This window comes from Gigantopelta aegis, chromosome 9, assembly GCF_016097555.1.
Source record: "Gigantopelta aegis isolate Gae_Host chromosome 9, Gae_host_genome, whole genome shotgun sequence".
Lineage (NCBI taxonomy): Eukaryota > Metazoa > Mollusca > Gastropoda > Neomphalida > Peltospiridae > Gigantopelta > Gigantopelta aegis.
This window is the reverse complement of record NC_054707.1, coordinates 69,952,892-69,980,296: the sequence shown is the minus strand read 5'-3', so window position 1 is coordinate 69,980,296 and position 27,405 is coordinate 69,952,892. Positions and strand designations below refer to the sequence as shown.

The window sequence follows — 27,405 nt, the reverse complement described above, 5'->3', positions numbered from 1 at the left end:
TTTAATACTGTATTATACCAATATTATTTAGACAGTGTTTCCGGTAATCTGACGAAGTAAATTGTAGGCTTCACTGTCCAAAATATTAAAGCTTAGCCGGTCATCCTAGAGGACCTAGGTAAACTGTAGGTTATTGTCTTTATTGTGATAGGTACCAGTATTAATTCTGTATTACAAGGTTACTGAATGAGTAGTCAAGGGTTAATTAAAAATTAACCAGTTAGGAATAGAGTTGTAATTCCTTTATTAATTAAGTTCCCCTGGCAGCGTTTCTCAATTATCACACGTGTGTGTGGGTGTTGTATCACGGTGAAGTGATTAGAATATTGTGTAAACTAGACACCTAGTGATTAACTAATTAAGTGATTAGTTCTGGTTTGTTATATTTGTTGTTGTTAATTAACTACTGCGGCAAGTATATGTCTCAGCGTAAGGTTAATACAGATTCCAAAGTGTTGTGTTTTCTAGTGAACTAAACGTGCTATATATATATATACTTTATATAAGATCTTATCTCTGAAATACCTAGAGCCGAGCCACTCGGGTATTGGACTGCCCGATACAGAGAGATCTAATAGATATACAGTTAGGAGAGATATTTGGATAATCGTGTTTTATTCAGTTACGGGTATTATAGGATCCCCGTGACATATACAGTAATGAATCAAGTTGTACTGGGAGAGGAGAGGGGAGTACGTAGCGCATGCCCAGTAAGTGGTAAAGTATACATTAATGAATCAAGTTGTACTGGGAGAGGAGAGGGGAGTACGTAGAGCATGTCCACTAAGTGGTAAAGTATACATTAATGAATTAAGTTGTACTGGGAGAGGAGAGCGGAGTACGTAGCGCATGCCCACTAAGTGGTAAAGTATACATTAATGAATCAAGTTGTACTGGGAGAGGAAAGGGGAGTACGTAGGGCATGCCCACTAAGTGGTAAAGCGCTCGGCTAATACGGTCTAGAGATCCCTGTCTGCGAGCCCATTGGGCTATTTCTCATCATCGTGTAACAAAGGTCATGGCACATACTATCCTGTATCCTGTCAATGGGGTGGTGCTTATAAAGATTTGTCGCTGCTAATCGAAGAATAGCCCATTGAGTGGCAGTAGCTGGTTTCCTCTCTCATTATTTGTATGATCCTTATATCCGACGTTTTAAAACCCGAAAGTGCATCTTTAAAAGAGCACAGGAACAAAATAAAAACATGATAATACAGTCAAAGACAAATTAATTGAAGATGGGTTTTTTTATTATGGTAATAAACACAATGATGTAGCACTAGTTATACAGACATAAACAAGAGCAGCAAACGTGGATCAAACAATATAAAGTGAGTTGGCTTGTTTTTAGGTGGGTTCAGATTGAGTGAGTTGGTTTTGGTTTTCGGTGTGATTTGAGTGAGTTGGTTTGTTTTCGGTGGGTTCTGAATGAGTGAGTTGGCTTGTTTTTTGGTAGATTCTGAATGAGTTGGCTTGGGTGTTTTTTTGGTGGGTTCTGAGTGAGTGAGTGAGTTGGTTTGTTTTCCGGTGGGTTCTGTGTGAGTTGGCTTGGGTGCTTTTTGGTGGGTTCAGAGTGAGTGTGTGATCGAATGAACCAATTAGTGATGAAAATATATAAGTTTAGTAAATAATATGTGGTCTCCCAAGGCTGGACCTAGCATAGTAACAGGGAGTCCATAGGAGGCGGCAAAGAAACATTATTGCATTAGGCCCAACACTACATGCATAAAAGGCATTTTCAAAAAAGAAAGAACGCTAGAAGCATATATATGTAAGACAAAATAACTAACCAGATATATTTATGATGAAATTTCATACAAGAGCCTCTAATACAACCTTAATTCAAAATACGATGACTCTTTAATACCCATTGAAACCAATAGCTTGAGTTCTATTTTGTTGTTAAGCTTTATTAATTTTCCAAATAATTTTATTTTAAGAGTCAAATTCTAGTTTATATGGGTTTTGTTTTTCATTCACTCATGTTCACAAACCAAGATATATTCCGGCTAGTATACTACGTTACAAAATGGTACCTTGGCGTGCGAAGATGGCATTCACTATAATTATTACGATGTGTTTACGTCCAACAGAGAATAACATGAGTAAAACCATAGAGGAAATCGCTGTCAGTCAGGATGAGAATTAGACAACTTGAAGAAATGATATCTGCTTCACAAGGTACATCTTTTGGGGCAAAAGTCCAGGAGTCCATGAAAGCGCAATAATGAACACCATAAACGCCTGAACACTGGTTTGACGAGTAACCGTGTCGATACTTCAGTGTACTTGTCATAATATGTCCAAAATGTCTTCAAGCATTGGCTTTACATTGAGATTCTTGCTACGACTCCACTACAAGAAAAGAACAAATAAATAAATGAACGCACGTACATGTATATATGAATGCACACAACCACGCACACACGAATGTCACACACACACACACACACACACACACATACATACATACATACATGGATGCCTCAATAGCTCAGAAGGTATTATGGCAAATCTGTAATTTGCAGGCGATTCGGTGCCATAGGTTCGCGCCCCAGCAATGGCATGGGACAATTTGTGAGGCCAGAAAGGATTTAATTATTCCATGCGCCTGTGCGTTAATATATATGTATGTAACAGTCAACCTCGACATACATACGATATATAGATATTCGTACATCAGTACATACATAGTCAAACCCGACATACATACCAATATATAGAGATAATCATACAGCACTACATACATTCTTGATACTGTTAACTTTCTTAGTATTTACCAATAATTTTCGGGGTTTTTTTTAATGTTAGTGGGTTTTTTACCGAGTGGACTTTTTTCCGTTGCCTCACTGTCTGCTAAATCTGTTTCTTGACTTATGTCAGTGTTCGGTGCTACCTCGCTCTCGTGTGGTTCCGTCTGGCGTTTCTGCAAACAATTCTCGACAACGTAATACTGAAGAAACGCTCGTGTACTGTTGTATCCCCGCTGAAAGATAAAATATTAACGTCTAGTAACCCGTTTTACGAAGTGATCCTAACGCTAAGATCGCTTGAATTGCTTATTACAGTACGGTAGCTACTGTATACATTACGGTGATCTTAGCGCTAAAATCGCTTCGTAAAACGGGTCCTTGTGAAACACATTTACTTTGGTATAATTTACATTCATTTCTCGGCAACTATTAAGATGATGACGACCAATAGATGTTTTGACGACTGTAATAAGACTTTAAATATATTTTTTCTAAATAAAATGTTTGTGGTTATATATTTAACGTATTTCTGTTCTTCTTTTTTATTTTCACTAGGTCAAACTTCATTTTAATTCTTAATATATAGTCTTCCGTACGTACAAAATTATTGGAATACCAAATCCAGTTTGGGCTACTCACAAATATTAGGACGATCAGAAACACATTGAATGTACAGACATTGATATTCTAAATAAGAAATAGATTTAATATGTGATAGGTCGTTACATTTAATTAGTCGAAAACATCGTACAATGCAGCAAACTCATGATAGCCCCTTTCAAGGGATAGACCCTAGTTTTTAAACACTACAACATATTTTTCACTATTAGAGCCGTTTATGATCACTGAAATCAAACATTACTTATATTTTATTCTTTAGATTATTCATTTCCGTTCCACCGAAGTGTTTCTGGTCATCCTGGTGTTTGTAGTACCACAAACTGCATTTGTCATATTTTTAAAAACGCACGTGCGTCTGAGAAGTAACGATTTATTGATTCGAATTCTAGTCTATTTTTAAGGATATTTTCTATTTTAACGTCACATACTCTTCTTTCACTCTGTTATTGTAAATTAACTAAACTTAGTGCCTATTTTTTTACGGGTTAAAATTAGGGTCTGCGCATTTAATATGGAAACAGGTTTATGAAGTGAAAACAATTATATGTTTACCTACGACGTACATTTATGTTGCATGTTTTAAATTTTTAAATGATTAGAGGAAGGCGTCCGAAATCGTAAATTATATTTAAGCGTAATGCGTATGCATATACGTACACATAAACCGGAATGCGGATTACCAACAAATACAATTCTTGCGCTGAAGTCTCCAGGGCTCGTGCTTATAAAACTTTTAGGGCCGATTTCATATGTCTGGGTTTCGAAACACCGGGTTATATCAAAACCTAGGTTTAACAATGGTTTACGTAAAACGCTGAAAAACCTGACCAAGACATACACCCGTGGTGTATTTCACATGTGTGTGTTTTACCCGTGTTTACAAAACCACGCTTTTTACATGGGTTACCTGCAGATTTGGAAAGGGACATAAGTGAGGAATAGCTTACACTTCATCACTTTGTAGTTGAAACTCGTTACCGGTGTATTATTAGCATTCGCGTTCGAGATGGAGGATTAGCTACTTCCTCCCCCCCCCCCCCCCCCCCCCCCCCCCCCCCCCCCCCCCCCAAATGTGGAGCAAACCTTCACATTCTGTCAAAAATGATGGACATATTTGGGAAAATGAGCTGGCCTGAAAACATTTCACCATGTATTTTCATCATTTTACTCACAATATTAGTTACAATCCATGTCAAATGCTTACGGAACCCTACATAGCTTTTGGTAATAATGCAAATATGAATAAACGTTTTGTTATTGGCATTTCCCTTTAATTCTAACATAATAATAAAACAACAAAAGATGGGACGCGTACGCCTGAGGGCACCGATATAATGTATGATCAAATTTTCAAAACTGTGGGCCTGTACCGCCTTGTTCCCCTTTTATTAAGACAAGACAAACACTAGTACTTCCTGTTTTCGTGCAGTTCATACACCATGAAGAAAATTTAATTTTTACTAATTTAATAAATAACTATATTTATTACCCCCAGTGACCACTCATAACAGGGAAAATATTTTTCGTATTTTCTCAATGAGAAATATTATGCAGTGTTGTGACATACAATATTACTGGATAATTTGACGCTTACAAGCCAATGACTTTGTCGGTACTAAATATAACATCATCGCGATTTGGCAAACACACAAAATGACGTCATGTATTTTAATGAGTATGCGTTCACGACATTTTTCATATTAAATTTATAACAAAATGTAATTTTAACGCAAATCATTATTTATATTTTTAGCAGAATAACGATAACTTTTGTTTTTGAAAATGATCTGTGAACGTGATTAAAATGCAAAGTTATAGCAACACCCAGAACAGTGTGTAAAGTGGTTTACATTGTTTCTATAGCCTACATGTACGTACATGTGCGCCTAAAATAAAGACGTTTAGAGAAAACATAGCTGGGGTAATAAATAGAATAGCAAACTCAGTACCAGTTATTATCAATGTATGTCCCGAGTGAAATACTGTTCAATTGTCACTCGCTAAAGCGCACGACAACTAAAAATGATTTGATTTTGGGACATAATTTTGATAATAACTGGTATCTTGTTTATTATCCTCTATATATCTCAGGCGCTTTGTTGTTCATTCGCCACGAACATGGTAAAGGGGTGGATCTAATTATACAGTCGTGCTAAAAAGTAAAGTTTGTTTTATATAAGATTTTTTTTATCTTATCATCGGCTATTGGACGTCAAACATATGGTCATTCTGACACTGGGTTTTTTTTAGAGGAAACCCTCTGTCGCCACGTAGGCTACTCTTTTTACGACAGGCAGCAAGGGATCTTTTGTTTGCGCTTCCCACAGGCAGGATAGCACAAACCATGGACTTTGTTGAACCAGTTATGGATCACTGGTCGGTGCAAGTGGTTTTACACCTACCCATTGGGCCTTGCGGAGCACTCACTCAGGGTTTGGAGTCGGTATCTGGATTAAAAATCCCATGCCTCAACTGGGATCTGAACCCATAACCTACCAGCCTGTAGACCGATGGCCTAACCACGACGCCACCGAAGCCGGTCGTGCTAAAAACAACTCAGGCAAAAGGGCATCGTTTCTATATACAGTGGCGTAGGTAGGATTTTGTATTGGGGAGGGAGGGGGCACCCTGGCAGCCAAGGAAACAATGATATTGAGTATGCCACTGATCACCCCTAATTTTGCTAGGATTGCGGGGGGGGGTGGGGTGGGGGCACGTACGGGACGTAGTCCAGTGGTACACCACTCGCCTGATTGGCAATCCTTCTAGGATCAATCCCCATTGGTGGACCCATTGGATTATTTCTCGTTCCAGCCAGTGCTCCACAACTGATGTAATAAAGGCTGTTATATGTACTATCCTGTTTGTGGGTCGATGGTGCATATAAAATATTCCTTGCTGCTAATCAAATATTGTAACACTTGGAATGGTTGTAGCGGGTTTTCTCTCTCATTGTCTATGTGATCCTAAACCATAACCATGTGCTGAGGATGACACCACTAGAGCAGATTGACATATTAATAATCGACTATTGGATGTCAAACATTTGGTAATTTTTACATATAGTCTTAGAGAGAAAACGTGCTACATGTTTCCATTAGTAACAAGGGATCTTATATATGCACCATCCCACAGACATGATAGCACATACCACGGCCTTTGTATTACCATTCGTGGTTCACTGACTGGAAGTAAAAATAGCCCAGTGGGCCTACCGACCGCGCATCAAGCGAGCGCTTTACCACTGGGCTACGTCCCGTTCCGTCATTAAATACGACAATCCGTCCGTCGTTCTGTACCTCGACAACAAACTCTCGATCAGCGTCTTCCAGCTTGAGGTCTATCGTACCCACGTGACCTGTGTTAATACCCACAGTTCTCTGCAGATCACTGGTCTGAAAACGAAACAAAGATAACACTTTAAAACTGTAATGTTTCTTCAATTGAACCGGCAGTCTTGAAGCTAACTTAAAGTAATTAATATAAATGAACTACTCTAATAGTGTATCTAATTGTTTTCAAAATTCTGTATCTACGGCTTTCTATTTACGTTACACTTTTGATATTCTTAAGTTGAGTATGCATAGGCGACCGCAAAACTGTTATAGATGGAGGCAAAACATGTTGGCGTATAATATTAAAGTATAAGGATGGTCATTCACATGCAAGTCTGGGAAAACTAAGTGAATATTTGTGTAGATGCCCAACTGATTGAGATCGAGGGCGCATGCTCTCCCGGAAAACTAGATGTTCTGAAATGCATTTGTGTGTGTATTCTACAAGTAAAATTCATCATTACAAATGGTGACAAATGGAACCCTTTTTAAATGCATTTTTGAAGATGAATAACATTTGTATACACGTGTATGTACACGTACAATTACAACAAACAGTAAAATATTGTATCATAAATAACCAACAATACAATTACTATGAGTGACTTTGTATTAAACGTTTAACTGAACTCTGGTTTGACTCCTTTGGAAGCGTATTTACGATATTCATTTCCGAGTGGTTCGGGACCATACTCCTGCGGAACAGTTTGAACACTTGATGTTCTAAAATACAATGTTCTGCTTTCTACAAATAAAATTCTTTAAGGCAAATGTCGATAAATGCCAATATTTCAAATATGAAAAGTTAACATGTATACTTTCTAGCGAATACACGTCAATAAATGTCAGGTCTAGATCTAGGAGGGGGTAGGTACCCCCTTGCCCCCATCCCCACCCCCATCCCCCACTGCGGACGCCCATATGGGATAGATTCATTTATAGTTATTTAAAATAAATGTACAAATTGACAGGGCGCGAGAGCAGAAAAGTGTGCAGGGGGATAGGTCTAGACTGGTGAGTGACGTTTCTTGTGGGTTCGGGATGATCTCCAAAAAAATATAAAGACAATTCGCTTGGAGAGATGGGTAGCGGATACTTTCGAAACGCATTTCAAAAAAATATATGTCTCTTGCCATTATGCTAATGCATCATTAAATTGTTTTAAGCAGTATATGCGAGAGATTTTATACTGCGCCAGACGTTATATATCAGTGTCTGTGTTTTAAGCAGTATATTATGAGATATATTACACTACGCCAGAGGTTATTGGCCAAGATCTGTGTTTTCGCTTTACTCGTTACCGCTGAAGTGCATTCTGTTTATTGAATCCTATTACACACACAGGTGTTTTTACGTACCTCGACGAAGATTTTCTTTACGTTAGTTAAGAGTGAATTCCGCAAGGATTTGAGAAACGTGAATAAACTGTTCACTTCTTTTCTCTGGTAACCAAGAAACCGAGACTGCAGACAGATTCCTGTTTCTTCCACGAAACGCACCAACTCGTTGTGAATAATCTGTGGAAAGGAATGGATTTTTTTTTATCTTTCAATTTATTATTTTTCCAGATCAACTGCAAAGTTCAATCTGGGGTCTTTCAGATCATGTTAAAGACGTCATTTCTTATCTAAGATTTTAATCATTGGCATTTTTATTACACTCAGAATTGTGTCTAAACATTTATTATATTATATTGTTAGGTAAGATGGTGCGCCTACATTACGTGATGGACTATTTCTATAGATTAATGGTAGTTGCCGTGTATGCATTAGACAAAAGAAAGGGCTGAATACGCCATTGATATACCAGTTGTGGAACACTGTAGAGAACGTGACGTACAGAGAAATGAAAGAATGCTAGCAGTCGTATATACATATATATAGGAATAGGTCTGTTCAGAAAAGGTACCTTTTTGGTACTAGAATTCATAACGTGTTTAATATATTTTCGAAGCTACCTTAACGCTACGAAATCGTAAAACCATCGTACGTTATGATGTCACTATGGCGTGTGCTATGGTGAAGTCATAGCCTAAAATGGTTATACGATTTCGTAGCGCTAAGATACTAGCTCCGAAAATCCCTAGCTAGAAACAGATTTTCGGGGATTAAGTTTAAAACAAATGAATTAGCTACTTATATATGCTATATATAATACTATTAATGTACAACTGCCTTCTCGTTCCAGCCAGTGCACCACGATTGGTATATCAAAGGCCGTGGTATGTGATATTCTGTATGTAGGATGGTGCATATAAAAGGTCCCTTGCTACTAATGGACAAATATAGCGGGTTCCCTCTCTAAGACTATATATGTCAAAATTACCAAATGTTTGGCATCCAATAGCCGATGATTAACAAATCAATGTGCTCGAGTGGTGTCTTTAAACAAAACAAACTTTGTTTGTAGAACTGCCATTATCAGTGATGTGGAATTATGTCATGGTTGTCGAGTCCAGTGTTAAACCAACAATTACCTTTCCGTTTCCATCCTGATCGAGGATCGCAAACGCTTTGTCCACCGTGACGTCCTTCCCAAACAGCAGCTCCGCCTGCTCCCTCGAAAACTCCGTTTCCTGGAGAATAAAGAACAATTCAATTTAATAACTACGGGCGGATACATGATTTTAGTTCTTAGTCATTAGTCTCGTATTGTAACAGTAAACTGACATCAAACGTGCAATAGCATAGTCTAGCTAGTACTAATATTTTATCGCTACATTAAAAGTGCAAGCACCATATAGGTGTACACTCCTGCACGCAGACACAATATTAACGAAATACTGAAGAATTAAAACCAATGTCACACATACGTCTTTGAAAGCGTTTTCCAGCTCGCTGCGGTCAATGACGTTATTCCTGTCGAGGTTATGCTTCAACAGTACCTGCAGCAACAGAAAATAAAATAGATTAAAGGGACATACCCTAGTTTTTAAACACTACAGCATATTTTTCAGTATTAGAGCCGTTTATGATCACTGAAATCAAATATTACTTATATTTTCGTAGAACCGAAGTGTTTCTGGCCATCCTGGTGTTAGTAGTACGAACAATTGCAATTTTTATATTCGTAAAAACGCACGTGCGTCTGAGAAGTAGCGGTTTATTGATTCGAGTTCTAGTCTATATTAAGGATATTTCTTGTGTTAACGTCACAGACTCTCCTTTCACCGTAGTGTAACTTTATTCAAAAGAGTAACAGGTTTGTAAATTAACTAAACTTAGTTTCCATTACTTTACGGGTTAAAACTAGGGTCTGCGCCTTTAATATTTGTTTATCATCACATCAGAAATATTAACTATTGTACATCTGTTTGGTGTCTTACTAATAGCATTTAAATGACTTCGTATCCACAGAGTTTTTGTCAGTAATTTTAAGTTGATTTGACTTAAAGGGACATACCCTAGTTGTTAAACACTACAGCATATTTTTCACTATTAGAGCCGTTTATTATCACTGAAATCAAACATTACTTAGATTTTGTTTAAATTATTCATTTCTGTAAGACCGAAGTGCTTCTGGTCATCATGTTTGTAATATCACAAAATGCATTTATCATATTTTTAAAAACGCACGTGCGTCTGAGATGTAGCGATTATTGATTCGGGTTCTAGTCTATTGTTTTTTTTACGATATTTTCCGGTTTTAACGTCACAGACACTTGCTTCACTCAGTTGTAACTTTATTCAAATGTGTTGCAGGTTTGTGCATTAACTAAACTTATTGTCCATTTTTACGAGTTGAAACTAGGGTCTGCGCCTTTAAAAAAAAAAAGGAAGCGTGTTTTATAAACCAGAAACAATATCTACGTTTATGTACAGTTAAAAGAAAAATAATATATAAATAAATAAAGTAGCAATATATATCCATAGAAAGAGAATTTGTAATTCATGGAGAATGACATTATATGTTATATTTGTGTGTATATTTAGTATATATTGGAGTTAACACTATCTGATAGATACAATGTAGATAGATAACAATTTAACGTGTCCATATACCACTAGGGTTTCGAACACGCCCATCCAGAGTCCGACCTCCGATAATATCGGTGGCCTGACTCGGGATGAGGGGAGGATAGAGTTGAAAATGGGCAGAATTTTGAAAATAACTATTAGTAAAAAAGTTAATAGAATTAAAAAAATAAAAATAAATAAAAAGTTACAAGCCAAAAATAAAAAGAATTGACTGCTCGGCCGAATATTTATATAATTTGGAGCATTTTAGATGGACAGTCCAAAAATAAATAAGAGAAAGAAAAGACGATCGGACTATTTAATAATATTTAAAAAAAGAGAATAATTTCGACATATAATTTTGAACGGAGGTCTAAAAGTTTAAAGTCCGATCTAAATGGTCCGGTCCGGGGGGGGGGGGGGGGGGGGGAGGCGTGCGAGTTTAAGGTGGGCGGAATTTGGTCCAAAGAAGGTCAAAATTCGAAATTAAGGTGGGCGGAATTTTGTCCAAAGAACAAAATTAGACTGCTCGACCGAAAGGGTTTTAAAGTGATTTGAGCAATTTAGACGGGCTGCCAAAATAAAGTGCGTCGGACTGTTTACCAAAAAAAAAAGTAATAAAAAAATAAAACATTAAAGTCCAACTAAGCCCTTGGAACGGTTGGCGACTACGGGGACGAGATGAAGTGCTTGGCGTTGAACTGTGACACCAGTTTCCTCCAACGGTGGGCTAGCAAGGTCTTAGCTAGCTCGACGTAATGGGCACCGGTGATGATCTTCAGTACTCTGTGGATGGTGTAGTTGTCCATGTCTTCGAAGAGTATTCCCTGTCTGTAGAGATCACCACAAGTCCAAACTTCCCGTCTCGTAGTTCCATGGCGTGGATGGCACACTCAACTCCGTCAGGAAACTTCTTAAAGTTGCCCTCAAGAATGCCTCCCGGCAGTGAGCTGGTGTACGAGGTGTCCCCGACCAAGTATCGAGCGTACTGGCCCTTGATCTTGGAGATGGCTAGGCTCCAGGCGGCGTCCCTGCCCCGGGCGGTCGCGGAAGACCGGGCCTTGGCTGGCTGGTCACTACCCGGTGGGGTGACGGCCTTCCGCTTCGCAGCAGCGCCATCCATAGGGGTCTTGGAGGAGCCCCCCGGGGGTGGGGGACTCGACGCCGACCGCCTCGAAGGGGTTGGAACGGGAGACGCACGCCGTGGAGTTTCGCAGATCGCTGTGTCCAACAGCGGCGTCGACTGGTCCGCTGGCTCAGTCTGTTCAGAGGTATCTGCGTCGGCTGGCACTGGTTTGTCGGGTCCCGGGGGTGGGGGTGGCGACGCAGACAGGACCGCTGCTGGCGGTTGAGTCGCCAGTTTAGGTCCCCCCTGAGCCGTCCCTGGTGCAGGTTTCCTCTTCCTCCTTCCTCTTCCCTTCCTCTTCGTCGTGTTCGTTACCGCGTCGCCATACACCAAAGTCACGGTTGCCCGTGAGCCAATGTATGCGACGCGGTACTCTAACAAAGAGCCGTAGCTTGCAATAAGTCCCCCCAGGTGGGGGGAGGGGGGCAACTCGAGAGAGCAGAGCGACACGTCTTTCCTCATCGAAGGCATAGCTCGGTGTGTGACAATATCTGACGTTTGACGGTGCAGAGGAATCCCAATTAGACAAAAAATGTCCGGCATATTTCTATCAGACAGTTATCTATAACCGTGCATCATTAGATTTAAGCAGAATATACGGTACTCGAGTTAAATGTGTGAATCAAGGAAACTCTGACTGAAATCATAATAATGCTCATAACGCTTTCTAAAAATAATATAAAGTTTGTTTTATTTAACGACGCAACTAGAGCACATCTTATCATCGGCTATTGGACGTCAAACATATGGTCATTCTGACACTGTTTTTAGAGGAAACCCGCTATCGCCACATAGGCTACTCTTTTACGACAGGCAGCAAGGGATAGCACAAACCATGGCCGTTGTTGAACCAGTTATGGATCACTGGTCGGTGCAAGTGGTTTTACACCTACCCACTGAGCCTTGCGGAGCACTCACCCAGGGTTTGGAGTCGGTATCTGGATTAAAAATCCTATGCCTCGACTGGGATCCGAATCCAGTACCTACCAGCCTGTAGACTGATGGCCGGTAAACGCTTTCTAAGTCCATAGCCGTACTTGAGACTAATAAAGTGTCTAGACTTCAACTGCATGTCATCAATATGGCGAGACTTTATCAAAAGCTTAGTCAGGTCAAGTCATAGGGTTTAACGTGCACATTCAGAGCAATCTGTTGTAGCGCACGCCTGTCATGGGCACAGGTGTCGGCCTATGCCGGCTACTCCATGCAGGACAGGAAAGGCTTAGTCTAGAGCCAAATGTTTTATAAACACGCTGCTGGGGCCTGTACTTTAAGTCTTTAGAGTCTAGACTCAACTCTTTAATGACATCACATGCATACGTGTATATGAATTACCATGACGTAAAAGGTCCCAAGACGTTATTAAAGTGACAGATACTAGTTTCAACTGTGAAAATTAACACGAAGTTCGGTTAATCTACACAGCTGTAACACATTTTGATAAAGTTACTTCAATACAGTCAAAGAAGAGTCTGTGACGCTGAAACGGGGAGATACCCGTAAAGAGTAGACAAGAGCTCGTCTTCGTAATCGTTACTTCTCAGAGAGACATGCGTTTTTTAAATATGAAAAATTCATTTCGTGGTATTACTTCGGATGTACGGAAATGGATAATCTAAATAACAAAAATCTAAGCTAATAGTGAGAAATACGTCGTAGTGTTTAAAAACTAGGTCAAAAATGAAAGGGATATTCGAGTAAAATGACGTAGTGCAAAACCTTTTTACCATGTATTTCCATTATTCTACCCATAATATTAGTTGAAATCCACATAAAAATGAGTAGTGATTTGTTTGCAACGTAATATAGCTGTTTGGCAGTAACGCTAATATGATTAAATGTGGTTATTCGGGCATTTTCAGTTAATTCGGGCAAACATCAGCTTCTACAAAAATGGGAATGAATGAATGAATGAATGAATTTTTGACGAAACCCCAGCACGAAAAATACATTGGCTATTGGGTGTCAAACTATGGTAAAGGTACAAAAATGGGAGTCTGTACGCCTATGGCCGCTGAGTAGTACCTTGAAAAAAGCATCCACGGCTTTGGTAACCCGAAGATGTTCATGTTCTGCCCGCTCCTCAAATTTCCTCTTCTTCAAGCTTTGTCTTTGAAAACAAAATCATATTACGACATTAATATTTGCAGTCACAAAAGTGAACATTTTACGACAATAATATTTGAAAGCATAAAAGTACCTTTTACGACATTAATATTTGAAGTCACAAAAGTGTGCATTTTACGATATTAATATTTGAAGTCACAAAAGTATATATTTTACGACATTAATATTTGTAAACAGAAATGTGTACATTTTATGACATTAATATTTGTAAATACAAAGGTGTACTTTTTAAGACATTAATATTGAAAGTCACAAAAGTGTACATTTTACGACATTAATATTTTAGTCACTAAAGTGTACTTTTTATGACATTAATATTTGTCATCACAAAGGTGTACATTTTACTATACTAATATTTAAAGTCACCAAAGTGTAGTTTTTATGACATTAATATCCGTAGTTCTAAACATGTACATTAAGACGACTTCATGTAATAACATGAATGTATAATTACAATTTTTACATTAATGTTTTGAGGTAGATCGAAGTATGCCACGGTCAAGCTATGACTCACTCCAAGTCCACGACGCATATGTCAAGTCCACGACGCAGGACACGCACCTGCCCAAGTAAGCCAAGGTCAGGCTCTAACTCTAACCAAAGTCAAGAAGTAGGACACACACCTGTCCAAGTCGGTCACGGTAAAGCTATGACTCACACTAAGATCAAGGTTACGGAAAGTACGTAATATAACCATACAGCCTTCCTTATTACTACTACTGACAACTCGATATTTAACGTAAACACTTACTCGTAGAGTTTGGTAGGGATTTTTGGTCGTTCTGGACTCAGCACACCTATTCTTCTCTCCAGTTCATATCTGAGAATATCACGCTCCTTGTCTGCATACTAAAAACATCAAAGAAAATCGCATCAGTATATCCTGTATGAGCGTATAGTGAAATCTGTCTTGAGGTGCTGCCTTCGACTGTACGTTCTTTCTACAATTGCAATTTGTGTATCCTGCTATTTCGGGCCACGATTTTGAGATGATGCTAATGACGATTGATGATGATGATTATGATGTTAGTGATGATTGATGATGATGATGATGATGATGACGATGATTATGATGATAGTGATGATAATAATGATGATGGTAATCATGATGGTTGTAATGTGTAAACGTATGTCACTTTTCTAATTATTTTTCATCACCTTTTCTGTTCTGTTCTTCCAGAAAATATAAAACTGATGAAAGACTCATCATACAGAGATTGAACGAACTTTACATTTTGAGTCGATCATTACGGTGTCCTAAATAAAAACTGGACTCTTTAGACTTCTTTGACATCTGAAGTAAACTAGACAGGAGGTCAAGAAACAGTGACTATAAAATACTTAAAAATGGAATATACGTTTATGTCGCCAGGATAGAAAAAGGTCAGCGTGCAAAGAAAGAAAGGGATTTTTATATGCACCATTCCACAGACAGGATAGCACATACAACAGTCTTTCATATACCAGTCGTGGTGCACTGGCTGGAACAAGAAATAGCCTAATGAGCTCATTGACGGAGGTCGATCCTAGACCGACCGTGCATCAACGAGCGCTTTATCACTTGGCTACGTCCCGCCTCTAAGTAACAGATAACGTAGGTGTAGTTTAGGTTTTCTTTACACATGACGGGTTAAAACATCACAACTACGTTATAGTTTAGGTTTTCTTTACACATGACGGGTTAAAACATCACAACTACGTTATAGTTTAGGTTTTCTTTACACATGACGGGTTAATACATCACAACTACGTTATAGTTTAGGTTTTCTTATACACACATGACGGGTTAATACATCACAACTACGTTATAGTTTAGGTTTTTTTTACACAAGTCGGGTTAATACATCACAATGTCTTATAGCTTACCAGCAGAAACCCTAACGTGTTTTTATTAACACTGCCAAATCTCTGCCTTTTATCAAAGAGTTTTGGCAAGTCTCTCAGCGGCTGCAGCTTGTGAAGGAAGCCATCTTCTGGTGCCATGGATAGGTACCAGCCTGTGAGGAGAAAAGAAATGGCAAAATAATCGAATTTTTAAGTAAGTTTTGTTTACCGACACCACTAGAACACATTGGTATATTAATTATCGGCTAATGGAAAGAAAGAAGAAAGAAGTGTTTTATTTAACGACGCACTCAACACATTTTATTTACGGTTATATGGCGTCAGACATATGGTTCAGGACCACACAGAGTTTGAGAGGAAATCCGCTGTCGCCATTACATGGGCTACTCTTCCGATTTGCAGCAAGGGATCTTTTATTTGCGCTTCCCACAGACAGGATAGCACAAACCATGGCCTTTGTTGAACCAGTTATGGATCACTGGTCGGTGCAAGTGGTTTACACCTACCCATTGAGCCTTGCGGAGCACTCACTCAGGGTTTGGAGTCGGTATCTGGATTAAAAATCCCATGCCTCGACTGGGATCCGAACCCAGTACCTACCAGCCTGTAGACCGATGGCCTGCCACGACGCCACCGAGGCCGGTATATCAGCTAATGGATGTCAAACATTAGGTAATTCTGATATATAGCCTTAGAATAGAAACCCACTACATTTTTTCTATTAGAAGCAAGGGATCTTTTATATACATAATCTCACAGACAGGATAGCATATACCACGGCCGTTGATATACCAGTTGTCGTCCACTGACTAGAACAAGAATAGCCCAATGGGTTACCGACGGGGATCGATCCTAGATCAGGCGAGCGTTTTACCACTGGGCTACGTCACGCTCGAACGTGATACGAAAGGAAAAGAAAGGAATCCGTGTTTAACAAGACCATCCAGTAAATACTTTTTATTTAGTCATAGGACACTAAGTGTCCAGTATATAAAGTGTGACGCTCGATGGAGGGTTAGAGAAGAAACAGCCACATAAGCTATACTTTCCGATTAGCAACAAAGGAACAGTTATATCCACTTTCATACAAATTAAAATCATCTGCTTTGGATATATCATTTGTGAAGTCATAATACAAATTATACCCAATCATGCTTTGCTTATTACACACAATTCATGGAAATCTTAGCTATAAGGGTTTGCAACTGTATAAGCATTGTGATGACCTATTACTCCATATACCCAAGAGACAATAAATATCACGAAATTGCCCTTTATCGATGAAACATTTTCATTTCGTACCTAACTACTATACAAACGCAGATTTGAAACCGACTATAACTCAAAAATGCCACTATTACACATGACAGGAGTGGGTTACAGCATTCAGGTGTAATGATTATTTTTAAGCTATGGAACGAAGGAAGGAAATGTTTTATTTGACGACGCACTCAACACATTTTATTTACGGTTCTATGGCGTCGGACATATGGTTAAGGACCACACAGATATTGAGAGAGGAAACCCGCTGTCGCCACTTATGGGCTACTCTTTTCGATTAGCAGGTTCTTTTATATGCACCATCCCACAAACAGGGTACTACATACCATGGCCTTTGTTACACCAGTTGTGGAGCACTGGCTGGAACAAGAAATTAATATTTGAGCTATAGTCTGTGTCAAACGTTCTGTGTCATATGGTACGTACTTAAGAAAACAGAAACGTTTTTGTTTTTGATAAAAGGCTACATCGTAATGTTTATATACCGGCCTCGGTGGTGTCGTGGTTAAGCACTCGGGCACAAGGCTGGCAGGTGCAGGGTTCGCAGCCAGGTACCGGCTCCCACCCAGGGCGAGTTTTAACAATTCAGTGGGTAGGTAGGTGTAAGACCGCTACACCCTCTTCTCTCTCACTAACCACTAACAACTAACCCTCTGTCCTGGATAGACATCGCAGAAAGCTGAAGTGTGTGCTCAGGATAGCGTGCTTGAACCGTAATTGGATATAAGCACGAAACTTAGTTGAAATGAAATGAAAATAGCGTTTATAATGTCTGTTGTTTATACGGAGTAATATGCCATCGTAATATTAATGTAGTATACAATAAACCGTATCATTAACATTATGCCTTTACTCTTATTTGTTTTGAAACATTTCAATCTAATGTTCTGATGAGGTTGTAACAAACTTGTTCAGATCGCATTAAACAACAACTGTGGACGATGTAGGTTGATGCGTAATTTTGATAAAAACAAACAAACACTGAAGGTGAAATTTTCATCCACTAAGGTTGAACGGTCTTGTGCTTGCACATACCTTCCCAAATGACATCAGATAGCTTACCACCTTCACAAGTAATTTACGATAATATAATTTGACATCACATAAGCTTAATACCTTTCTAAATAATGTGTGATGATATAATTTGACATCAGATAATTTACTATCTTCCCAAATATTTTACGATCAAATTATTTGACATGAAATAAACTTAATACATTTTCAAATAATTTATGATGAAATACCTTTCTAAATAATGTGTGATGATATAATGTGACATCAAATAACTTATCACATAATACTAAGTAGCTTACCATCAAAACTGTGTATGGGATAGTTGCACAGCAGTCCACCATCAACGAATGTGTCTGTTTGACCGTGCATCGTGTACTGAATCGCCATGAATACACCTGGGTGTAGAGAAAGAACGAGTTATAAAATACCCGACGACAGGTGTTTGTGCTATACACATTTTATTTTAATTTGTTTTCCTATATTACAAAAACTGGATTTGCGAATTACTTTTTTTATATCACAGTTCGTGCTGTACAAATGAGTAGTGACATAAAACAAATGTCGTTCTGGCTGCTATCATGTCCAGTATGGGAATGTTCATTTAATTTTGCTTCTAGTATAATTGTCATGCAGGAAGGAAGGAACGAAGGAAGGAAAGAATGCTTCACCACAATTTCATTACAGTTATAGTATGGCGTCGGACATACGGTTAAGGAACAAAGATAATGAACGATGAAAAACCAGCTATGCAATGGGCTACTCTTTCCGATCAGCAGCAAGAGATATTTTATACGCTGCATCCCACAGATAGAATACCACGGCCTTTGTAACACCAGTTGTGGAGCACTGGTTACAACGGGAAATAGCCCAATGGGCCCACTGATGGAGATCGATCCAAGAACGACCACACATCAGACGAGTGATATACCATTGCGCTTCGTCCCGTTTGTTTTGTTTTGTTTCTTTCTTGTTTTTTTGTTTTTGGGGGATTTTGGGGTTGTTGGGGGGTTTTTATGTGTTTTTTTGTGTGTTTTCTTTTGTGTGTGGTTTTTTTTGGGGGGGCGGGGGGGGGTGTCATGCAGGAGGAACTGAAGGTTGCAACCAGGACATACGTGTTTTAACTGTAACTGATAGGTTTTTGTAATAAAGAAAGTAATACAAACACTCTTTAAGAGGTTTAAACAAAATCAAATTGAATTGTTTTATCACTATTGTGAACCTATAGATTTACCTGGAATCGAAATCGACATGCGCAGTGCCAGTCTCACGGGCATATCCGGTGTTGTTTTCGGATGGCAATATTCGGTGTTCATTTGGTTCAGATTCGTTACAACGATACATAACTCTTTTCCTGTCTTGCGTAGAAGCTAAAATTATAAACATGAAAACAATAGGTAGAAGACCAGTTATTGTGAATTATCAGCTGAGATTTATGCATGCCAGCTCATGGCGTCCTAAATGCCTACCTATGGTTTAAAAATAAAGAAAGATAGAGGTATTTATAGTCTCAAGGAAATTACTAACAGGGCCATGATTATAAAGAGGACTCATTTTAAATATTTTGAGTTCAATTGTTGAGTTACATTCGAAAAAGTGTTCCCAAACTGCATGATTTTGGGTGCATTTTCGACAATGCACAAACCCATACAACCTAAACCTAAGTGGCAGTGGGCGGATATCATGCACATATTTATGGAAACTTTGCTAATCAAACCTTACAAAAATCATCATTTCAATAAAGGTTTACCTATTCAATTTTTCACAAAATAAGCTTGTTTCAAAACTACTCAAATTGATCTCGCCCCACTTTTGTCACAAGAAAAACCCGGTGCATGAATACCCAGTCTCATTATGGCTAAACCATTTGCACTCCGGGTGAGTAAGCTTAAGAATTTACTTCATATTCCAAATATTTAGCCTTTTAACATGGATCTATGCAAAAACCACATGTGGACTATTTTCGCGCCATGTTACACAAGGGAGCTAACTGTATACAGCTATCAATAAAACTCAAAACCCGCGACAAAAGATATGCTCTTGACCATAATGTATGATTGCGTTCTGTAAGAGGACTGCCACAGTTGGGAGGGGTCACATTAAATGACCTGTAATAAAATGTATTGTTGCTTTATTTTCACCACAGTTCCATGAACCGTTCCCATGGTCTGATCATAACATTAGTTGACTCCCACCCCTGCTCAAACAAGCTTTCGTCTTTTTTTTCAATATATTTTCCGAGGGAGCATCACCCGACCCCTCTATAAACTTCGCTCGCCAGTCTAGACCTCTCCTGCTAACATTCCTTCACACGCGCCCGTACGCTGATATACCTCTTCAAATGTAATGTCAGGATTTCCCGTCTTAGCCTCCAGTTTGTAACCGAACCACTCGAAGATTTTGCGACCTGGATTCCAGCCGTAACGTGTGATAACATTTGGCAGCAGGCTGCAGTATCCATACCGATGATCTGCAATGAAACAAGCAGGACTCTCAAGCTGACGACAGTGGTTCAAATCTCGCCAGACCTTAATTGCGTTTGATTTAATGGCACTATGCAAAATCATGAATACAGGTTTACGGTATAATAATTAACGTCTAAAATCTTGGATTTATGGATTCGTGAAATTATTCGTGGGCGTTATTATATTTTTAAATACTGAACTTGAACAACATTGGCAAGAAATGTGGAATATATTTTCTGACAGTGACAGGGCTCGACCTTTAGCGGTAGCCCGGAGTGTTTTTACTACCGATTTTATTATTAGATTTCAGCTATCTAGGCTGTTTGTTCAGAACAGTGGGTTAGTGATTAGTGTGTGTGAGAGAGAGAGAGAGAGAGAGAGAGAGAGAGAGAGAGAGAGAGAGAGAGAGAGAGAGAGAGAGAGAGAGAGAGAGAAGTCGGTATAATGGCCTTACACTTATCCACTGAGTCGTTAAATTCACTCTGGGTGGTCGCCGTTACCGGGATGCGAACGCGGTACAGATCCGTCTTAAGTCCGAAGGCTTATCCGCTACACCACCGATGCCGGCTGTAACGTTACAACCATTGCACAACACGTTCGCGATAATCGCAATGAACTCTAACATCGATTATCACAACGCAAATATCAAACAGATCAATTTTCGATTTTTACTGATCATCTGATCATCATTGTTGTTGCTGTATCAGAGGCGGATCTAGGGGGTCCCCTGGGCCCTCCTCCCCCCCTCCCTAAATTTTGCGATAGTTATAATTTTATTATATATTAATTTAATTTTTTTGACGATCCTCCTTGGCATTCCACCTCATGTCACTGGGGGCCCCCTAAATGGATTTTTTGGATCCGCCACTGTGTATATATTTACCCATGAATATATCGTCGATGTCTTCACTGAGAAAGGCTTCGATTTCGCCTGATGTGTAACCAACAGCAACCAGTGTCGCCGTCATGGCACCAGCGCTCGCCCCAGCAAGTCGACGTATTTTCGACATCTGTCCAATTTCTTCAAGGAACTGTCACCAAATATAAATTTAAAAAAACATTTTTTTTCTTCTTTAATGTCACATTATAGCATTTCTCTTTAACAGAATGCTAACAAAGTATGCTTGTGAAACTTAGTCTAGATCAGAGAAGAATCATTCACGAATGATGACTGATACACATACGCCATACGCAAAATTCCTACGGGCATATGAACGCTTCATTTTCCCACTTATTGGTATTTTTGACTTGAGGATCATATTTGAAAAAAAAATGTATACCTACTTGCAGTATTTACTTAGGTCTCACTACATATATGTCATCTGCTATTGAAATCCATGTTAAATTGCCCCATTTCAAATGAAGATTGCTTATAGATCAGGTTCTCGTTGGCACTAACAACATACACCATTGCGAACATACATTATATAAGCATTTATTTTCACTCCAAAATTGAGAACATTTTCGTCTCAGTTTATTGCGATATGACTGCATCTAACTGTAGTATCGGTTCGAACAGGTGGTTTAGGAACCGATTCACACTGGCCGCCTGTTCTGCTATACACCCACGTCCCAAAACGTCAATGCACATTATTACAAAATATCATGTCCAAAATCCTGCTAGAGGGCTTACAATTGAAAACTACAAATTGTTTTAATTCTTACACAGTTACTAGAAGTGAATATGTGAACCACAACATATGTCACCGTTAGAACATATAGTGGACCATGATGAATGAACTTTCACACTGAAGTGAACTTTGTAGTCTTATATTAATGTATGCGAAGTATTTCGGTATAGTATTATGACTTCATAAACAATTGTGACGTTCACGTAGCAACGGAACGTTTATCTGAGGATCTATAATAGTTCCGGGTATAAAGAAGGAAAGAAATGTTTTATTTAACGACGCACTCAACACATTTTATTTACGGTTATATGGCGTCAGACATATGGTTAAGGACCACACAGATTTTGAGAGGAAACCCGCTGTTGCCACTACATGGGCTACTCTTTCCGATTAGCAGCAAGGGATCTTTTATTTGCGCTTCCCACAGGTAGGATAGCACAAACCATGGCCTTTGTTGAACCAGTTATGGATCACTGGTCGGTGCAAGTGGTTGAGCCTTGGGGAGCATTCACTCAGGGTTTGGAGTCGGTATCTGGATTAAAAATTCCATGCCCCGACTGGGATCCGAACCCAGTACCTACCAGCCTGTAGTCCGATGGCTTAACCATGACGCCACGGAGGCCGGTAGTTCCGGGTATATGCTGAAAATCAATTTCAAACAAGTTCTGGGTCAAAGATGCAGGCAGGAATTTTAGCAGGTGGGAGAAGCACATTTTATATGAGTTCGAGTCACACTCGATATATTGAAGAAAAAAACTATTTCGACCCCAAACACACACACCCCACCCACTCTTCCGCATATATATAAACCATCGCTGCTGCTACTAGATCAAGAAACGGTGGGGGACACATGCCCCCCCCCCCCCCCCCCCCCCAACACACACATACACATACACACTCCCTAAGCCAGTGATCATCATTATCCATCACTCCTTTTTTTTTCGAATTTGAATCTGTACAAACCCACTCAATCTGGCCTGAAATTATGTAAATTTATTAAAACTTTATTATTTATGTATTCTTTTGTAATCGAGAAAGGTTGTAAATCATACATGTAAATATGTTTTGAAAGTGAGTACATGTAAATGAAGTTGCGAGACTGGGGTTTTTTTTTAGACTGTCGTGTTATAGGTGGCTTCAGATGTATAACTAGTGTGTGTGAAAGGGAGATATCTCTCTCCCCCAATAAAATACGAAAACATGGCTTTTGGTTTAGAAGTGCCCTGTTTGGTGCAGCTGGGCAATTGGTTTAGAAGTGCCCTGTTTGGTCCAGCTGGGCTTTTGGCTTAAAAGTGTCCTTTTTGGTCTAGCTGGGCTTTTAGTATAGTCTAGCTGGAATAGTTTCTATATTATTGTACCCCACTTTTTTGTTTATCACTACCTTCACCAACAGTTAAGAGTGTGTTATTGCAAGTATAAAATAAACACCAGTATGCCCTTTGTTGGTAAAACCCTAGATCCGACTCTAATAATCTCTATTAACCATATTCTGGCTTGGTGCAACAAGTCACGCAGGACTCAAAACGGCCTGTGGCCAGGTCACCAAATGCGACTTAATTATTTAAAAAAATAAAGGCGTTAGTTGCCCAAACATTAACACTTATATTGCACATTAAGTCTTGCTCGTGGTTCGCTTACCATAATTTGCCAACATATATTATTATTGTTAAGGCCACCATATTTTTTGGCGAGTTTCGAACCTTGACTTCAAGACTCGTATGAATATCAAGTGAAATATGCATTCAAAATAACTTTCGCATTACTTGACGTGTAAATGTTGCTGTTTCAAGCAAGAAAATAAGTTTTAGACATAAATATCATACAGTGTTTAAGACCATCTTGTAACAAAAGATCGATTCTCAGATGATATATACTGATGGGGAGGGGGATGAAAGAGAACATATAAATAGTACAGGCCAATATTGACTGCTACCATTACCCGTACTTATAAAACGTTTAGAGTCCAGACTCAGTCTTAAATGACGTCACATGCAACATGTCCTAACAATTTGCATGGCGTTGCCATAACATTAGTGTGTCAGACTATATTAGAGTCTCGAGTCTAAGACTCGAAACGTTTTATAAGCAGCAGGCCAGAACCATAATCCATAGTATTAGGAAGGTAACCGAGCTACTGACATGTATTGAAACAACATTCAGTTCCACATTGCATTTCTTCACTTTAAACAGGCATAATTATTCTGTTTTGTTAAATACATCTGGTCTCAAAGACCATGTTTTCTCTTATTTCTTTCCATGAATTTCGTTTTGGCATTCGAATAAAACAGATGATTTGTGTGTTGACGTGAGCGAGGTCAAACTGTTGAGAAATATGTGTTATGACTGTTTTACCACATGTAATATAGGTGTTTTCGTATTGGCCTTGTTATTATAGGTTTGTTATATTGGTCTAACGCTGCCCACATTGGCTATTGAGAAGGCCGACGATCAATCCAGTTGACAGAGAGTCAATACAACTGTCCAAGGACCTACACCCAGGCCAATGCGAAAACACCCATTTAATGCCATTTCAGCTGACAATTGTGAATTAGTATAGGGCATTTAAAAATAATTTTAGACAATGCACGACAACTATTAGATATGTCATGCATCAAACACAATAAATTCAGTTGCTTTACTTGACATACGTTTTTACTTCTAAATATCCCTAGCGACGGTTGCTTTACTTAACATATGTTTCTATTTCTAAATATCCCTAGCGACGGTTGAGTATACATTTTACTAAACCTGACTTACCTGGAGAGCGCCACAGTAGGCAAGGCCCTTGCTTCCTCCACCTTCAAAGACGAGATTTTCAAAGGGAAAATCATAATCCTGGGGGTGCACGGAGATCGCCTGGCAGTCCACTTCGTCCATGCTGACCACTTTGCTCAGACAACCCTGAGGCCTCGGGCTGGGATACTCGTCCCCGGTTGCCTCGACAGAAGATCCATGACTCTGTCTAATGGATGATGAGTTTGTGTCGTCTGCAAGACCAGGCGAACATTCAAGCAGGTGATCAACGTGTTGCAGTCGACACCGTTTCAGCTTCTCTTTCTCCGTCTGTGGTTTCGACCTGGAATTCCCCATATTGAGTTTACTGTCCTGTTACCAAGACTGTCGGAAGTGAGCGAATTCGGACGTCTGGGGACTTATAATGTTCCAGGTCTGGAAATGGAGACAAGAGTTCATATACTCTGAAGGATTCGCAAGATTTGTCAGTGTTAGTGATTAACTACAGTTCACATCTGTGATGTCTTGAGGTCCCTGTAGACTGATGATCATCGTTAATCTCCGTGGTAACGGTTAAACTGGGGTGACAGTATCACTGCGGCGACGGGGTTGATCCAGGAGCAACGCTGAAGTGAATGAAAAGTAAAGCTATTGGTCAAAGATATCGAACAGTTGCAAAATAATGGACGAATAAGGCCCATTTCATATTTATGAGTCTCTTCTGGAACACTGTGTATAGCAAATAATCTTAACATGTTTGAATATTGTAGAGACCAAAGGCACTGGGAGTAATTATTAAATTATACACTGTTTTAGTTTATAAAATAGTTGTAAGAAACAGTGCTCTGGTCACGGGACAAAAAAAGATCCTTATATGTCATGGCTCTTGTTGATGTGTGTGTGTGTGTGTGTGTGTGTGTGTGTGTGTGTGTGTGTGTGTGTGTGTGTGTGTGTGTAATAAGTATGTGATGTATGGTGTGTGTGTGTGTGGAGAGAGAGAGAGAGAGAGAGAGAGAGAGAGAGAGAGAGAGAGAGAGAGAGAGAGAGAGAGAGAGAGAGAGTCAGAAAGAGAGAGAGAGAGAGACACCACTAGAGCACATTGATTTATTAATCATCGGCTATTGGATGTAAAAAAAAAAAAAAACATGGTAATTTTGACATAGTCTTAGAGAGGAAACAAATTTCCACTAGTAGCAAGGGATCTTTTAAATTTATCATCCCACAGATATGATTGCACATACCCACGGACGTTTATATATCAGTCGTGGTGCACTGGCTGGAACGATAACTAGCCCAATGGGCCCACCGACGGGGATCGAACATAGACCGACCTCGCATCAAGCGAGCGTTTTACCACTGATCTATGTCCCGCCCCCGACAGAGACAGAGACACAGAGACAGACGTAGATAGAGTGGGTGTATAGCGGAGAAAGACACAGAGACAGACGTAGATAGAGTGGGTGTATAGCGGAGAAAGACACAGAGACAGACGTAGATAGAGTGGGTGTATAGGGGAGAAAGACACAGCTAGTCAGGAAAATATAGAGGGGAAGATCAAGAGACGGTGGTTGTTGGGAAAGAGTGTGGGAAGAACAACGTATACTCCTTCTCATCAGGGGACGTCTTTTTCTCTTTATGGTATGTTCTACAATTTCATTTATTTATGAATTGATTGTTTTTTAAATTGCACACAAAAACTGTTGTTGTTGTTTAGTTTGTTGTTGTTTGTTTGTTTGTTTGTTTGTTTTCTTTCCTAAACACTTTTATCCTTACATCAAATCAAACTGAAATTATTTACAAAAACCAATGTTTATGAAGGCTGAGGACTATAGATTTGGTTATTCTGTATTTGGCAACACATACGTAGTTTTAACACGTCGAGGTTAATGTTTCCCACAAATAAAATAAAACTTAACAGTGACGCTGTATTCTTTTACCCATGTTATTATTTAATACGTTAACGAAAAAACGTTGAAGGCGGTAACTCATTCATTCGTTTTTAAAGGAAATACTCATATTGATGTACTTACCTTCGTTTGACAGCTCATAGCCGATCTCTAGTTTGTGCTAGAGTGTCGTCAAACATTTATGTATTTGTTCATTCATGCATTCATTCATTCAAGGACGTGACAGTTTATCTCAACAGCAGGGTAATTCGTCAAATAGCATCTTCCTTACCTAACACTGCAATTACTAGCTCAGTGTTTAGTCAAGCCTATACTATAACCCAACGAGTGGCCATAAATCCCTATCATACAAATATGAACAAACGGGTTTCTGTCAAATAAAGAGTGTCCTATTTTAAAAATACATGTACACCACCCACTGATATAATAGGAGGTCTAACAAAGCACACATAAAACAACATCACCTTGAACACTTACATTAGCCAGCTAGCAAACTGTGCGCCAGTAATAAAGGAATGTTCATAGCACAGAACCTAATCACCACAAGTAACAGTACAATAGCGACTTCATCCGCTACTTTATTGACCACAACACGAGATCACAGAAGCCAAACA

The 27,405-nt window shown here is 39.2% G+C and overlaps 1 protein-coding gene and 1 long non-coding RNA gene across 3 annotated transcripts in view; one reads left to right on the top strand and one right to left on the bottom strand.

The window, feature by feature from the left end:
• Positions 1-1,228: 1,228 nt before the first annotated feature.
• LOC121380412 lies at positions 1,229-27,405 on the bottom strand. 2 transcript variants are annotated; one of them, XM_041509214.1, is made up of 15 exons: positions 27,269-27,405; positions 24,909-25,510; positions 21,404-21,551; positions 20,389-20,525; positions 19,290-19,425; positions 18,358-18,453; positions 15,785-15,915; positions 14,670-14,767; positions 13,817-13,901; positions 9,522-9,593; positions 9,186-9,284; positions 8,068-8,226; positions 6,674-6,769; positions 2,824-2,986; positions 1,229-2,355 (listed from the first exon to the last, which is right to left on the bottom strand). In XM_041509214.1, exons 2-15 carry the CDS (start codon positions 25,239-25,241, stop codon positions 2,345-2,347), a joined length of 1,764 nt encoding a protein of 587 aa, XP_041365148.1. In that variant the 5' UTR covers positions 25,242-25,510; positions 27,269-27,405; the 3' UTR covers positions 1,229-2,344. The 2 variants fall into 2 exon arrangements, with proteins under 2 accessions (XP_041365148.1, XP_041365149.1); XM_041509215.1 differs by lacking the exon at positions 27,269-27,405 and adding an exon at positions 26,915-27,054.
• LOC121380416 overlaps positions 26,313-27,405 on the top strand; it is a 29,187-nt gene continuing 28,094 nt past the window's right edge. The window contains exon 1 of the long non-coding RNA XR_005958930.1: positions 26,313-26,522. This is a non-coding gene — a long non-coding RNA (uncharacterized LOC121380416). The remainder of the gene's footprint in view (positions 26,523-27,405) is intronic.